Raw genomic sequence first — 15,664 nt, 5'->3', positions numbered from 1 at the left:
TTTTCTAAGCACAGTACCATATGAAATACCTAGCATAATTTTTTTTAGTGTTATTGAAGAAAATTCTTTAAAAATAATGATGAAAGAGAAAATCTGCCCTCAATGTCTGAGATTCTTTGTGTAGCTTGTTGGTTATCAGGCTGTAAAGCACCCCTTCTGATAGCTGGTCTCTGCTGTTCTCAGTTTCAGTAGGCTTTACTAACTTTTCCCTTGCACTTAACTGCAGCTTGATCTGTCATCTGTTGGGATGATGTCAGAAGCCTGGCTTTTATCTTCTTACAGTGTCTCTTCCACCAAAACCTTCCCAGAAATATGTTAAATGAGGGCTTTTTTTTTTTCCTATGTCTTTACATAGAACAAAAGTCATCTTAGGGAGAACTTAACAAGGGTTTTTAAAACAGATCTGTTTGTGTATGTGTATAGTGTGTGTGTGTGTATGTGTGTATGAGATATAATATCTCTCTATCTGTCATTCACACGGAACATCATAAAGTAGAAAAAATACATGAAGTAAGTTCTTCACCACAAATTGCATCTGTAAATGTCAAAAGAAAAGGAAGATATTGGTCTTTAGTATAAAAGTTTCTGCCCAAATGTGTATACAGACCTCGATTATATAGGGAGAGTGAAGCAAAACTCCATTACTCTATTGCCTTCTATGTTCAGCCTTAGATCATGGACTTCTCTTAAACTCAGCTGAAAGGATTTGTTGCAGGAAAAGGAGAACATCTGTCATACTTTGTTGTGAATGCAAGTTTGCCTCCAGTAGCCTATAAACACTAGCCCCAAAGGAACAGGGACTTTTCTCAAGTTTTAATGTTGATACTCCTTTAACAATGAAGTAATTTAACGCTATGGATATGGAGAAGTGCCCAAAGACATGATTGGAGTTATGGGAATATTTGCTTGTAATCGTGTTCTTGGCAAACAACTGAAAGGCAGAGTCTGAAGTTAGCATACTATCAGCTCAGTAATTCTGATTATGTGCTGAATACAATTTGGAGTAAAGAGGAAAAAAAAATTCAGTGCCTTACTCCTGGTGCGTAGAGGTATGACATATACGGGTAACAAAACTTAGACAAGTTTAACTATGGGGGGGAAAAAAAAATACTACAAACATGTCCTACTGTTTACTCAGACCAGTGCCCTCATAAGCACTGGCTTGTGCCACCTAGTGGAAGGAAGCAATGGCACTATCTCATGTGCTATTATGTAACAGGCAGAAGTTACCATTGCCAAGTATATTAGTTTACAATAAAATGGTAAGTACTAGTAGTGTTAAATTGCAAGAGACTCTTGCATCAGACCAGATGAAGCAGAACATGCTTCTTTAGAAGTGAATGTTGAAGTAGTTCTTGAATGAACTAAAGTACATAAACCACTTGTGATCCTGATCCTGTCTCTCTCTCTGTGTCTAGATGAGGAATATCAAATTATCAGATTTCACTGAGTCTTTGAAGAAGATAAAGCGCAGTTTGAGCCCCCAGACTCTCGAAGCATACATTCGCTGGAACAAAGATTTTGGAGATACCACAGTGTGAAACACTATTTAAAGTGAGACAAAGTGCTGCCTAAAGAGCAATTGGTACTGACTACTGGAAAGCATCCAGAGTTTACAGGACTTTACAGATCTTTAAGTATCTGCACTAAAACTTGAGATTAAGAAAAAATTATCTAATGTGAAAAGCGTTCATCAAGGCCTCCTTGCCATTTAGTCAGGATTTACACACTGTAAGTAAGAGCACAATAAGACTTGGGATAAGATTCCTAGCAATCTGATCTTGGTTTCAACAATAATTTCTGTATTTTGTTCCAGCTAGAAAGCTCTGATGATATTAATCACTGGAAGACGTGTTTCTTAAGTTGGGGGGAGAGGGATTGTTTTTTTGTTTAATTTTGCCATGGCATTGATGTCTGGCTTGCTTTCTGATAATTACTAACTTATAATTGGAGTTTTGTAAACTTTAGTTCAGTTTTTGACTTTTTTATCCTTAATGTGCCAAATAATTTCCCCATGCAAAGAACAGCAGCAGTATTGGGGGATTACTATTATTAAAAGATACAAAGCAGCTGGTCTGTTATTATTTGTCTTTTTGTTTAGTTGTAATGTGACGGCATTGTTCACAGAACAGTTTTTTAAAAAAAGACCTTTGATAGCAGAACAGCAAAAACCCAATAAAATGAATTGAAAGGTTTTAAGAAAAAGACTAAATAAAAAAAAATAGACTAAGATATTCATTTATTAGCAGTATTTTCTCTTAATGCATTTTGTAATGCTTCCATTGGTAGAATGTTAGCTTATGCTTATGGTGTATAACTTAAAGCCCAGCTGATGTTTGAGAGAGTAAGTGATGCTAATTGTCAAGTTTCAGAAATGAAGTGTGTCGACTCTGTATTTTGGTCTGTTTACAATAATTGAAAGTAAAATTTCCATTGTGATCATTTTTAATCTACACATGTGAGCATTAAAATAAGAGGCTACATGTTTAATAACTGGCACACATTAATGTTTTTATAGCTTTCATATGTTTTGGTTTATATATTAAAGTATGAAACAGACTCAGCTGATCTGCTTTTTTTAAAAATAACTGCATCTTCGTACAAATATTTGAATTTTTATTATATATGAAAAGCTAGTAAAAAAACACTGAAGTGATAGCCTTTAAATACTGTGATAAAGGGAAACATCTTTGCCTTTACTTCTTAAAGGCTGACATTTTGTTTACAAATTCTACATGGATTAAACATTGAGGAGCTGTTTGCAAGACAGAATAGTAGGTCCTCATATTATAAAAGTTTTTTTTAAAGGGTCAACTCTCCCACATTAGCAATATTACAAAGTTGCATATTGTTTAGTTATTCAAGTAAATTGATTTATGTATTTTGTTCGTGGTCTTAACAGAAAATTCTTAATTTTTTGTTTAACTTATATTTTTTCATTAGTAGGAGTATACTTCTGGGACTGCTAATCTGATAATTGATTTTTTAATATATATATAAAATATATGGATTGTGTGTGTATGTTTATGTGTATACACATATGTATACATACATACATATATATATATATACATACACACACACACCCCCTAGCTGATGCAGTGCCAGTATAGTAATACCATGAGAAGATTCTGTTTGCTGCATGGTATTGGGAATTAAATAGCAGAAGCTGTGTCAAACTTTTTGACACTCAGATGCAATATGTTTGGGATTCTGTGTTTTTTTTTTTCTTTTTTTTGAACCAGAGGTGCTTGTAACTGATCTTAATATAAAAAGCAATGAAATAACATTGTGCTACACTAGTATGCCTTTTGAAGTAGTCTAACCAAACCACTTCTAGCCTTCAAGGGTATGACTTTCTCAAATGTATGTCCAATAAAATTGAAGCATGTGATGTCTGTTCCCCTGATTCACCTTCCTGGAGAAGTCAGAAATCCTAAAAGATTTCAGTTTCTTAAATCTCATTTTTTGCTTGCTTTGCCTTAGTTCTGCCTTCAGTAGAGTATTTCTATTGTTGGAGATTCCTGGCTGACTTGATCAATTTTTGTCATAGACTTTAAGGCTAAGCATGAGTATTACTACTTTATTATCTGCTCAGTCACTTAACACCTAAGAAAGGCTGCCTGTCTTCCTGTTCATAAGGCATGTAAACTTCCATGAGATCCTTTGCAAATGAGAACTTTGGGAACACTTCTGGTTGCAAATGTTCCCAAATACTTCTTGTCATCAAATTCACCTTTCCTCCACTTAATTTTGAGGAATGAACTCATTTTTAATTCAAAGACATGCCTATTGGCATGTGATATTTACCTGAAACATAGAGGTAGAACTTCCCATCTGCTAAAACACCACCAGTATGCAGCACAAAAGGTCAGAAGTCTGAGCTGCTGCTTCAGAAACAAAAAGGACTAGGCCTTTTGTTTCCTTGTACAACCAGTTAAGGTTGACAGAGTCTGTTAGTTTTTTGGTGTTCTGCCCTGAATGTTTTCTGTCTAAAATATGAACCAAAGCTCTCCGAGTGACTTCGGAATACTGTAATAACAACTTAATTTTGTTCTACAACATCAGTTTGCCACAGCTGCCTTTTTTTTTTGGGGGGGGGGTCCCTACTGTTGTATGGCCTAGTCCCATTTGGTACATAGATCACCTTTAAATCTCATTAAGAATACTTACTGAATAGTTTCTTTTAAGAATAATTCTGTTTCCCTCAAGGTATTATCTCACATCTTCTGGCTGATATATCAGTGACCAAAATTTGCCAAGATGCTTTTTAGACAGCTTCCAAAGTAAATAAGTGTAACACGCATGATTTCTTGGGTAACATACTGAGCAAGTCCTAGCTCAGTCATTTTCATCTAATCACTGGATGAATTATGTGTATAAAAGTGGTTGTTGTGTTTTTTTTTTTTTTTCATTTAATACAATCTGTATTTCCCAGATCTGTGTTATTTTGTATCCAACCTTGCAACTCTATTTGCCATAAAATCAGATTATGTTCTAACACAGCATCATGAATTAGGAGAGGATAAGCAGGGCAGCAGCTTGGATGCTTTTACCTTTGCAAAGATCAGAGTTACATTAGCTCTCTAAATTGTCACCCCTTGCCTCCCCTCCCCCCAGATCTGCCCACTGCTAATGAATGAGTGACTTGACCTGCTGCTTCGAAATTATCAGGAAGCAGCTTGTCTGGCCTTCTGCATGTGTTCATTACTGATCTGAAGTTTAACATTTACTGAATTAAAAAAAGCCCCCTGTTGTTAACAACCTTATTTACACATCTTTGCCTGTTTTATTAAGCAGGGAATACAACTTTATCTTTCTACTTGTTGGAAGAACAATGCCTTCTAAGGCAGCAGGTTTTTGCTCTTGGTGGCAAAACCTCCTCTCAAGGAGTACGTGCATACCGTAGCTCCTTTATTTCTTATGTGTTATGATATCCCATTTACTATTATTGACTTATGTATAGTACACTAAACCCATACAGGTTCTCTTCCTGAAACTAAGACAAAAACAATATGGAATATTAAAGATGAGCCTAAACTTTAAACTAGGATATTTATACATATACAAGTTTTTTGTTTTCTTAATTTCTTGGACTCAGAGTTTAGTGCATTAGAAACAGGCTTCTTAGTCCTGAGCCCTCTTACTGATTCTACTTCAGAAAGCCATTCACCAATTCAGTTTTGTTGAACATGGCCATCACATTGCTTATGTAGATAATAATGTCATAGTAACACTTTAAAATTGAGAAGAATGAAATCTCTGAATTGAGGAGGAAGTCACTGTTGCTGCACTAACTAGAAGCAGTTGCTGATTTCACTGTTAGTCTCTTGAATGTGATTAAAAAGGACAGTTTTATACATGCAACTTACTGTGACAGTTAAACTTACTTTCGGGTATAGAATAAATAATTTTTTTTTTCCTATTTTAGACAAACAGTTTTTAGCACTGGTTGGCACTGCTGCCAAGTCCATCTTGTGAAACTTAAGCACTTTGCACTGGGAATACTGAGATCAGATGTGTTGTCAAATGTAATTGAAATGTCTGTTCTACAATAGGTATGGGAAGCAGCACTTTGCTTAGGACTTCCTTAACCAGGTACGGTGAAATTCTGCACCCTAGGTTCTTCTAGTTCTTTCCTACTCATGATATGGATGATGCATAGCTGTGCCTAAGACACATTTATCTAGTTATTCCATAATGCTTTAGTGATGCTTCTGCATCTTGCAGTTTGGGGAGATAGCAAGCACTTGGTTAAAGATCTTCATTCATGCTTTCTATGGCTGTCTCAAGCTTTAAAGGTGTTTTTTGTGTTGGACTTCTACCAGTTATCAACAAATGGCATGAAAAGTAGCAAGTAGGTAGTGGATGCAACTAGTTATCTCAGTCACTGTGCTAATTAGAGGCAGTTGCTGAATTCACTGTTAGGTTTTCTTGAGCTGTTATTTAGTGTTGAAGAATGTTTTACTCTCGTACATGATTCTCCTTGCTTAGGATGATCTGTTGGTAGCAGGAAAATGGATGAGCCATAAATATTTTCCTATAAATACAGCAACTATATTCCACAAGACAAGGAAAGATCTTTAAACTGTTTGTAGCTTCTTACAAAGACAAAATCACCTTCTAAAGTATGGCGAATGTGTACTATGTTTTTCCTGCTTCTCTTGTAAATTCGTAACTGTTTTAGAGTGGAAACTGTTTACTTTGTCAATAACTACCTCCTGAGTTCAGCAATAATTGGCAAGGTAGACACTCCTCCAATGGATTAAATGTATTGGCTAAGCACTATGTATTGTGTCAGAATTCCTCAGAGTTTGATCTTTTCATATACAAATTTGTAACATGTCTGAAACTATGGTGAACAAACTTGTTTTGCTGTAATACTTCCCCTGTTTTCACAAAAAGTATGTCTTATCCTATTTCAGGGAAGTGGCTTTGAGGAAAAGATCAACATTCTTCTTAGTAGTTGGTTAATATACGTGTATTCTTTGAAGATGCTAGAGATGTAGCTTCTCCGTTCTGCAGTTTCTTTACCATTAGAAGTGAGAAGGAACTACTTTATCTAATACTTGCATATCTATCAAAGGGCCTGGGAAACAAACTGTTTTGCCACATGATTCAAAATTCTATTCATGTAAAGGGCTAGTCAGCATTTTTCAGAAATCTGGATTAGAGTGACAGAAACCAAAGGTGCAGACAAAACGTTATACCCCACCCCTATTAAATATACTGGGTGATTCCAGTTTGGGATGGGATTATTCTTGTATTTTGTTGTTCTGAGGACTTTAGCTTCAGGGTATCCCTTTAAGAATGTTTTTTGAAATGTTAAAACACCATTTGATTAAACAATGTTTAAAAAAAAAAAAAAACATGAACAGTCACATAGCTTTAGCTTCACAATTTTCATTGTCTCCAATAAAATGTTGTATTTGTCCTATTATTGTTTCCTTGCCTATTTATCAGATAAAATGTCCAAAAACAAGAGCCTTTTGATTAAACCTGAAGCCTGTTAATTTGCTGTTGGTTTAAGAATTTTTTCAGGTGTTATATACCAGATGGTAGAACAATAAATATGTAAATACCTCATTTAATTTCTAAGGGACATGACTCAAATTCTTAAAACTAATGTAAACCGAAGTGCTACTTCCTAAATAAATGTGCTGAAACTGAAAATGTGCTTATCTCAGTCTTGCTAAATCACAGTGAAAACCAGGAAGTTTCACATAACTAATTCTAGTACTCGTGGTGAAGAACTGTGAAAATAGCTAATTGGAGCCAATTTACCTTGTTTTTAAAATGTCAGCTCCTCTTTTTACCACAGTGGGTGGCCCTTGTATTATGTTTGGGTTAATGTATTAAACTCTTCCACTTCTCCCCATCTCCTTTCCATTTGTAATTCTTGCTAGCTGTTGTCTCTAGGCTTTGCTTGGACTACTAACAGCTATTAGGGCTTTATGTTCTTGTACTTCCATCCTGAAGATAAATACTTGAATTAAAATAACTTTAATACTATAAATATCTGGCAGCATTAAGAGTCTCTCAAAAAGCAGCCTTGACCACTGCCCTCAACATGTCACATCTCCTGCTATTAAAGCAAGCAAGTCAAACAAGAAATGAACATAGCCATCACCCCCCCCCCCAAAAAAAAAAAAACAAAAAAAAACAAAAAAAACACCCCAGTATTTTGGACTGAAGCGTAAGAGTGGTTACTGCTTCTGTCAGTCATTAACTCCTTGGGATAAAAGATACCATGTCAGTGTGGTGATTCTCCAGTATGTCTCTTTAGCTAAAGTGCTGCTACCTGGAGGTAGATTCTGAACCACTGGATTGATTTAAATTAGCAATTTCAAATAGGCTTTTATCCTTGTAGGGAAGAAGCTAGTGAAGAAGCAAAACTCTACGAAAACAATATTCCAGCACTTGCTATGCTGGGATTTATAGAGATTGTGCACTTGGCAGCGTACTCTGATCTAAAGTATGCTAGACTTAGAAATCTCCCAGCCACGCTAGGGTGAGCCAGGGCTCCATGCCTAGTACCAGATGCAGGGGGTTTTTTAGATGAAAATTCTGTTTTTTCGTGTATTTTAATTTTTCAAGTTTGCCAGAAAAGGTATGAAGAAAACTTTTGATGTTGTATCACTTATGCTATCTTTTCGCAGATTTCCAAATAGTTCAAATTTTGCCCTGTTTTGCAAATTTGCGAACAAGTGAAATCCTACCTGTTTCCTGCAAGGGGATATACAGCTCTGGAACAGACAAGAGTCATGCAACCTTCTTAAAGTCATTTTTCATTCTGTGCATAATAACAGAGAAAGTATTATGTAGCGGTGAAGGTGTACTAAAAGGACACAGCCTTTCCATAGCCTGGGAAGGACATACTCCTTAAAGATCTAATTTAGTTAATTATCCAGCTGTCTGCCCCTGTGGGTGACATTCCAGGTTGTCCAGCAGTGCTGTGGTATAGCTAGAAATAAAAATAAATCTTGGGAAAGCCACAAGACTGCAAACAACCTAATTAGCAAAACTTGTTGTTCTTATATGTTGCTTTTGAAAATCCCACTTTTTTCCATGAATATATATATTGTAAGCACATTATGTTCCATCTAATAATGTGACCTGTAGAATTTTCAAATGAGATTTGAAAATAATAGAAAGTCTCAGATCTGCCTCAGTTGTGAGCTGTCCTTGAAGGTTGTAAGTTTTACATGGAAAATACTAGTGTTAGCTGGACTACTAATTGCAGTATTTATCTTCTACAAGTTATAGAAATGCAGTTTCTTATAACTGTCTGCATCTTCTGCGAAGAAATACCCTAGACCTGAAATAATCCAAAAGCACAGTAATGTGTCAATAATAAGAAGTTGTCTGGTTATTTTATCAGTGGAGCACAGGGTAAGTATAAAATGTTACCACTGTGGTTTATCTGGCAAATTTGAGAGGAGTCAGTGCAGAGCACTTCAGGAGGTCACGGCGATGGGGAGAGGTGCCTGAGTATGGGAAGGAAGCAAGTGTCCCTCCAGTCTTGCAAAAGGGCAAGAAGGAGAATGCAGGGGCCTTGGGGCTAGTTCATCTGCCCTCCATCCCTGGGAAGGTGATGGAGCAGCTGATGCTGGGTACTATTTTCAAGCACCTGCGGGACAAGGTGGTGATGAGCAGTCAGCATGGATTGCCAAAGGGGTAATCACTCTTGCCCAACCTGATGGGCATCCTTCCCCAATGGAAGGAGTGGCTGGGTGGAAGAGGGGAGAGCAGTGGATGTTGTCTACCTTGACTTCAGTAAGGCTTTGCATGCTGTCTTTCCTCCCAGCCCGTCAGAGGCAAGCTGAGGAAGTAGGGGTAGATGAGCAGACAGTGAGGGAGACTGAAAGGTGGCTGAACAGCAGAGCCCAAGGGTTGTGATCAGCAGCACCAATTCCAGTTGGAGGCCAGGAAGAAGTGGTGCCTACCAGGGGTCAATGCTGGGTCCAATCCTCTTCCGCTTCTTTATTCGTGACCTCAATGATGGGGCAGAGTGCACCATCAGCAAGTTGCCTGATGGGATGCAAAACTGGGAGGAGTGACTGACACACCAGAGGGCTGTGCTGCCACTGAGAGGGAACCTCAATGGACTGGAGAGATGGGCTGAGAGGAACCTGCTGGAGTTCAACAAGGGGAAATGACAAGTCCTGCACATAGTGAGAAATAACCCTATGCCCCAGAACAGGCTGGGGGCCAATGTGCTGGAAAGCAGCTCTGCAGGAAGGTGCTGGGGGTCCTGGTGGACAAGAGGTTGACCATGAGCCTGCAGTGTGCCCTTGTGGCAAAGGCAGCCATTGGTAGCCTGGGCTGCATTAGGAAGAGCATTGCCAGCAGGTGGAGGGAGGTGATCGTTCCCCTCTACTCAGCCCTGGTGAGCCACAGCTGGAGGGCTGACTCCAGTGCTGGGCTCTGCAGGACAAGAGAGATGTGGAGCTCCTGGAGCAAGTCCAGTGAAGGGCTATGAAGATGCTGAAGGGACTGGAGCTGGGACTGTTCAGCCTGGAGAAGAGAAGCCTGTGGGAGGATCGTATCAATGCATGTACATAGCTGAAGGGAGGGGGTAAAGAAGATGGAGCCAGGTTCTTTTCAGCATTGCGCAGCAACAGGACGAGAGGCAATGGGCACAAACTGAAACACAGGCAATTCCATTTGAAGCTATGCAAAACTCTTTTGTGGTGAGGGTGCCTGAGCACTGGCACAGGTTGCCCAGAGGGCTTGTGGAGATGCCATCCTTGGGGATATTCAGAAGTTGTCTGGACACAGTCCTGGGCAGCCTGCTCTAGGTGACCCTGCTGGAGCAGGGCGCTAGGACCGCATGGTCTCTGATGGTCCCTTCCAGCCTCCACCGTTCTGCGATTCTGTGAACTCCCTTGTTCTTCTCTTTGCTCTTGCAAAGCCTAGAAAACCAGATGTGCCATACTGCTCAAAGGCAGGGTGCTGTGCTGGGCAAGCTGAGCTGGGCAATGCCAGAGCTCAGATTTTCCCCTTTGCAGCTCAGCCATGCTTCTTCCCCAGGGCAGGTGCATTTGGTTGGGAAGAACAGAGTGCATTATGTGATTTAAAACACCTGCAGGATGCAGACACCAGGAGCTTCATTCAGGCGGCACCAGTAGTAGGCTTAATTCCAGCATTGTCTGCCACGGCAACGCTTGGCTCTTCTGCTTTACTCATGCTGGTATGATTAGAGTGTCTTCCTGACACTTAAACAGAAAATGGGATGTGCGAAGCATGGGGTGCAATAGTCGTCATGGAGTAGCCCAAGGAGCAGAGGGGCCTTGCTGACATCACTTAGCTCCTGTGCCCAAAGGCAGCTCCCATTGATGCAGCTGTTGGTCAAAGGGCTTTTGGTCTTTGTGGCTAGGGAGCCAAAGGCAGCTTTGGCAAAGGCCCCCAGAGAATTCTCCTGCTTTCTTTTCTCCCCCCTTCTTTCTCCCCCTTTTTCTTCCCCCCTTTTCTTCCCTCTTTTCTTAGCTCCTCCTTTCCACCCCCTTTTTCTCCCCGTGTTTGCTCTGCCTTTCTTTTCTACCCCTTTTATTTCTCCCATTTCTGTCCCCCTTTTTTCTGTTCCTTTCCCTTCTTTCCTTCACGTTTTTCTTCCTCCTTCTTTCTCCCCCTTTCTTCTCCCTTTGGGCTTTCTCCTCCTTTTCTTGCCCCCTTTTTCCTCCTTGTTTTTCCTCTCCCCTTTCCTCTTCCCTTTTATCTCCCTCTTTTTCCTCCTCAGGCTTTCTCCCCCTTTTTTCTCTCCCCTGTTTTCCTCCCGTTTTTTCTTCCCCATTTTTTCTCTTCCCCCTTTTTTCTCTGGCTGTCTCCCCCCTTTTCTCCCATTTTAGCTTCCCCTCTTTTCTTCCCTCTTTTCTTAGCTCCCCTTTCCCACCCCTTTTTTCTCCTCATTTTTGTCTCTGCCTTTCTTTTCTCTCCCTTTTATTTCTTCCCCTTCCCCCTGCCTTTTTGCTATTTCCCCCTCCTTTCTCCCCATTTTTCTTCCCCCTTTTTTCTCCTCTTTTCTTCTCCCTTTGGTTTTTCTCCCTGTTTCACTATTTTCTCCCCCTTTTTTCCTACCACCTACTTTCTCATGCTTTCTTACCTCCCCCTTCTTCTCCCTTCTTCTTCTCTCTCCATTTTTCCCTCGCTTTATCTCCCTCCTTTTTTCTCCCCTTTCTTCCTCCTCTTTTTGTTCCCCTCTCTCCCATTTCCACCCTCCTTTTTTATTCCCCATTTTCTTCTCTCTTTCTTATTTCCCCTTCCCCTCATTTTCTTCTCCCTTTTCTCACTCTTTGTCCCCCTTTCTTCTTCCTCCATTTTCTCCCTCTACTTTTCCTCCCCTTTTCTATCACCCCTTCATTTGGCCACTTTTTTCACCCTTTTGCTCCCCTTTCTTTCTCCCCCTTTTTTCTCTCCCTTTTTTCTCCCTCTTGCTTTTCTCCCTCCTCTTTCTTCTCTTTTCTTAGCTCCATCTTCTTTGCTCCCTTTTCTTCTTCTCCCTTTTCTCCCCCTTTTTTGCCCTCACTTCTCTCTCACCCTTCCTTTCTACACCTTTTTCTCCCCTTTTCACTTTCTTGCCCTACCCCTTCCTTTTCTTTCCCTTTCTTTTCTCTCCATTTATTTTTACTCCATTTCTTTTTTCTCTTTTTCTCTCCATGTCTTTTCTTTTTCTCCTCCTTTTATTTTCTCTCCATTTCTTCTCCTTCTCCTTTCCTTTCCCTTTCTCTTCCTCCTTCTCTTTTTCTCTTCTCCTTTTCCTTTGCTTTTACCTTCGCCTTCTCCTTCTCTTTTGCCTTCTCTTTTGCCTTCTCTTTTGCCTTCTCTTTTGCCTTCTCTTTTGCCTTCTCTTTTGCCTTCTCTTTTGCCTTCTCTTTTGCCTTCTCTTTTGCCTTCTCTTTTGCCTTCTCTTTTGCCTTCTCTTTTGCCTTCTCTTTTGCCTTCTCTTTTGCCTTCTCTTTTGCCTTCTCTTTTGCCTTCTCTTTTGCCTTCTCTTTTGCCTTCTCTTTTGCCTTCTCTTTTGCCTTCTCTTTTGCCTTCTCTTTTGCCTTCTCTTTTGCCTTCTCTTTTGCCTTCTCTCTCTCCTTCTTCTTTTCCTTCTGTCTCCTCCTCCATCTCCTTCTCTTTCTTGCAGCTCTCACTGTCCGCAAGCAGCAAGCGGGAATGGCAGCAGCTCCCAGGAGGCTTATGGAGGGGCCCTGCGAAGCAGCCCGGCAGCTCTCCAGGGAGCACCTGGAGGACGGTGCAGGTGCAGAGCCAGCTGAGAGTGGTGCCGCCTCCATGGCAGGTGGCTTTTCCAGGGCCTCCTTCTCCATGCCCAGCTGTTGCTGACCATCCGCAACATTGTGTGCCCAGCTGGTGCCCCTCTGGCGCCTTCTGCAGCCTCGTGAGTGGCCCGGGAAGGACAGGGCTGCCTCCGAGAGGCTCCTGTGCAGCGTGCCGAGCTGATTGCTCTGAGCAGGCAGTGGAGGAGCAGAGACGCACGAGGCATTTCTGTGCCTCCCGCTGGGGCTTCTGCCTCTGGGCTGCTGCGTCTCAGCGGTTGGGGGGCCACAGGCAGCTTCAGCCTCTGGGCTGTGGAGGGCAGAGGCGTCCTCCAGAGCAGCACCTGGGTGTGCTGTGGGGAGAAAGAGGCTGTCAGCTCCTTTTTCCTGCGCCTCTGAAGGGCCAAAAGGGGACTTTCCCGGTGGGAGCACGCAGCCCGGCACATGGCAAGGGGCAACCTTAGCAGCTATGGAGGTGAGGAGCAGTTCAGGAGGAGACACAAGTCCCCGCGGGGGCAGTTCCTGGCGTTCCTTTGCCGTGCCAAGGCGAAGCAGCTGCCACCGCTCGGCCCTGGAGCTGCCCCGCGCAGGGGGCATCCCTTTCCTCCACCTCCCGCGCTGCTGTGCTGCAGGCAGCTGCCCCGGCAGCTCTGCACTGCCTGCAGCCTTGACACCGCTGCAGGCAGGCTGAGTTCCCCAGCAGGGCTCACCTGAGCATGGTGCTCAGCCACCACTCCTTCCCCTCCTGCGACCTGCAGCGAGAAGGAGAAACAGCCTCAGAGCCCGCTCCTGCTGCTGCCGCTGCTGCTGGGCAGAGGCACAGGGCCCCAGACACAGCTGGCCCGCTTGGCACCGCTCCACACCGCCATACACCAGAGCCCCCGCTCGGTGTCCCCCCACAGTGTTGCTGGGCTGAGCAGAACTGCAGGGTCGTGGCGGCAGTGGCGGGTGGCTTGTGCATGCCTGGAGGTGCCCGTGGGAGCGTCTGAAAGCCCAGCGGGGCCTCTGCTTCCTCTGCCGCAGCCTGGGCTGAGCCCCAGCAAGCCCGGAGAGGACTGAAGGCAAGCACGGTGCCCTGCATCCCCCCAGCCCTGGACGCGCCCCCAAGACTCACTGGAAGGTGACCACGCAGACCTTGGTGGTCCAGACCAGGATGAAGGAATCAGCACATTTGAGGCCAAAAACGTCCTCCTCATCTTCACAGCTGCACGCTGCCTCGTCCTTCCCGCACAGCACCCAGAGGTCACTGAGAGGCACCCGGTGCTTGACCAGGAAGGTGGAGCCACATCTGCCGGGAGGAAGAGCAGGGACCGCCTTGGAGGCTGTGTGCTGGGGGCAGCCGCAGCAGGCCTCCCGGGGAGAGCCATGTGCCGGGGGCAGAGGCTTGGGGCAGCCAGCGCGGCAGAAAGCAGCCTCCGTGCCAGCACGCACACAGGGCACTTTGGAGAAGTCGCTGCTGCAAAGCAATGCTGGCAGGCGCTTGCTCAGGGGCTGCCGGTCAGGGTGGCAACATGCGGAGCCTGCCCCTTTCCTCTCACACCTCCCCGAATTAAAGGGCAGGGCTGTCCCTGCCCGCAGTGCAGGTGCACCCATGCAGGGGGCTGCAGGCCATATGGAGCACAAGTCATCGTGGGGAGCAAAGGGCATCGAGCCCTGGGCGAGGCAGCGAGGAGAGGAGGAAGGCCTCCTTCCGGGCGACTGGATGCTAGAGGCTGTGACCAGCAGGATTTGGCAGGATTGCTGTTCCTTGTCGAGAGGTGCTGTTGAGGAAGGAAGCAATGGGAAGAGCAGCCCTGAGGAGGCACTTTCTGCTCCGGTGGGAGCAGATCCGGGGAGCAGCAGTGCCTGGGGGCAGGTGGCAGAGGCGGTGGCGGGGGGAAGGATGGCTCTGGTTGCTCTTCTTACCTGAATCTGGCGATGGCGATGGCGTCAGAGAAGAGCAGGAGGTGCCTGTCCCTTGTCCACTGGTGCCAAGTCACCTGCACACAGTCGCTGAGCAGGAGCCGGGGGCTCCTGCGCAACACAAAGGCGCTGAGCAGTGCCGGGGGCCAGGAGGCTCCCCGGGCCGCGAGCCCGAGGCCAACGCGAGGAGCCATGCGGTCAGGGTCCCCAGGCTGTGCCTGCATGCCGGCAGCAGGGCCGGCAGCGCTGTGGGCGCCGCAGCAGTTGGCCTGTCCCATGGCGCCGTGTCCGGGCAGAGGGCTGCGGTGCGTGCGTGCCCCGCGCTGGGCAGCGCCAGGTGCCGGTCAGGCCTGCGCCAAGGCAAGAGCGGTGCGCCTGTGCCGAGTAGTGCCACTGGGCTGGGAGCCTGCGTCTCCCTGCTGCCCTGCACCGGCACAGCGCCGCACTGGGGCCAGGCGGGCACTGGTGGCCGTGGCCATCTGGGAGCCACTGTGGCACATTGTGATGCACCGGCCGGGTCGCGGGGCAGCACCAGGGCGTGGGCCAGGGGCCATGGGCACAAAGGGGAGTCTCCCTGCTGCCCAGCACCTCTGACGCCGCCACGGGATTGTCCCGTCTGTGGGGTGGGAGCGCAGCTGGTGGGGCCGGGCACCGCTGCTGGCTCCCGCCATGCCCCCTTTGCTCTCCGGGTCTGGGCTTCGTGTTGGAGGAGCTGCCGGCTTCAGCAGCTGGCTCTGTGTCAGTGAAAACCCCCAATGCACACGCCTCCCCACACGGCTGCAACATGCCCTGTTGCTGCTGGGACAGGAGGCCTCAAGCTGTGGAGGGGGCAAGCAAGGGGGCCTGTGCCCACTGGAGATCACATCAGGGCCCAGGCGGTGTCCCAACTTTCCCAACTTTCACGCTTCCTCTGCACTCAGTCACGGTAGTGGTGAGCCGGCGATGAGAGTGACCTCCCCTCCAGGTGCCAACATGTGGCCTCCCCATGTGAAGTGGGAATC

At 44.9% G+C, this 15,664-nt stretch overlaps 1 protein-coding gene across 5 annotated transcripts in view; it reads left to right on the top strand.

Annotated features, from left to right (window-relative positions):
* Positions 1–7,173, top strand: part of SPAST (spastin) — a 42,242-nt gene extending 35,069 nt beyond the window's left edge. For 4 of the 5 annotated variants that reach the window (XM_067293310.1, XM_067293307.1, XM_067293309.1 and 1 more), the window contains one exon: positions 1,419–7,173. In XM_067293310.1, coding sequence (XP_067149411.1) covers positions 1,419–1,541 — 123 coding nt within the window. In that variant the 3' untranslated portion in view covers positions 1,542–7,173. The remainder of the gene's footprint in view (positions 1–1,418) is intronic. The other variant, XM_067293311.1, reaches the window with a different exon arrangement.
* Positions 7,174–15,664: the final 8,491 nt, after the last annotated feature.

This window comes from Apteryx mantelli, chromosome 3 (assembly GCF_036417845.1).
Source record: "Apteryx mantelli isolate bAptMan1 chromosome 3, bAptMan1.hap1, whole genome shotgun sequence".
In the NCBI taxonomy this organism is placed as follows: domain Eukaryota; kingdom Metazoa; phylum Chordata; class Aves; order Apterygiformes; family Apterygidae; genus Apteryx; species Apteryx mantelli.
This window is presented reverse-complemented; position numbering and strand designations above follow the sequence as displayed.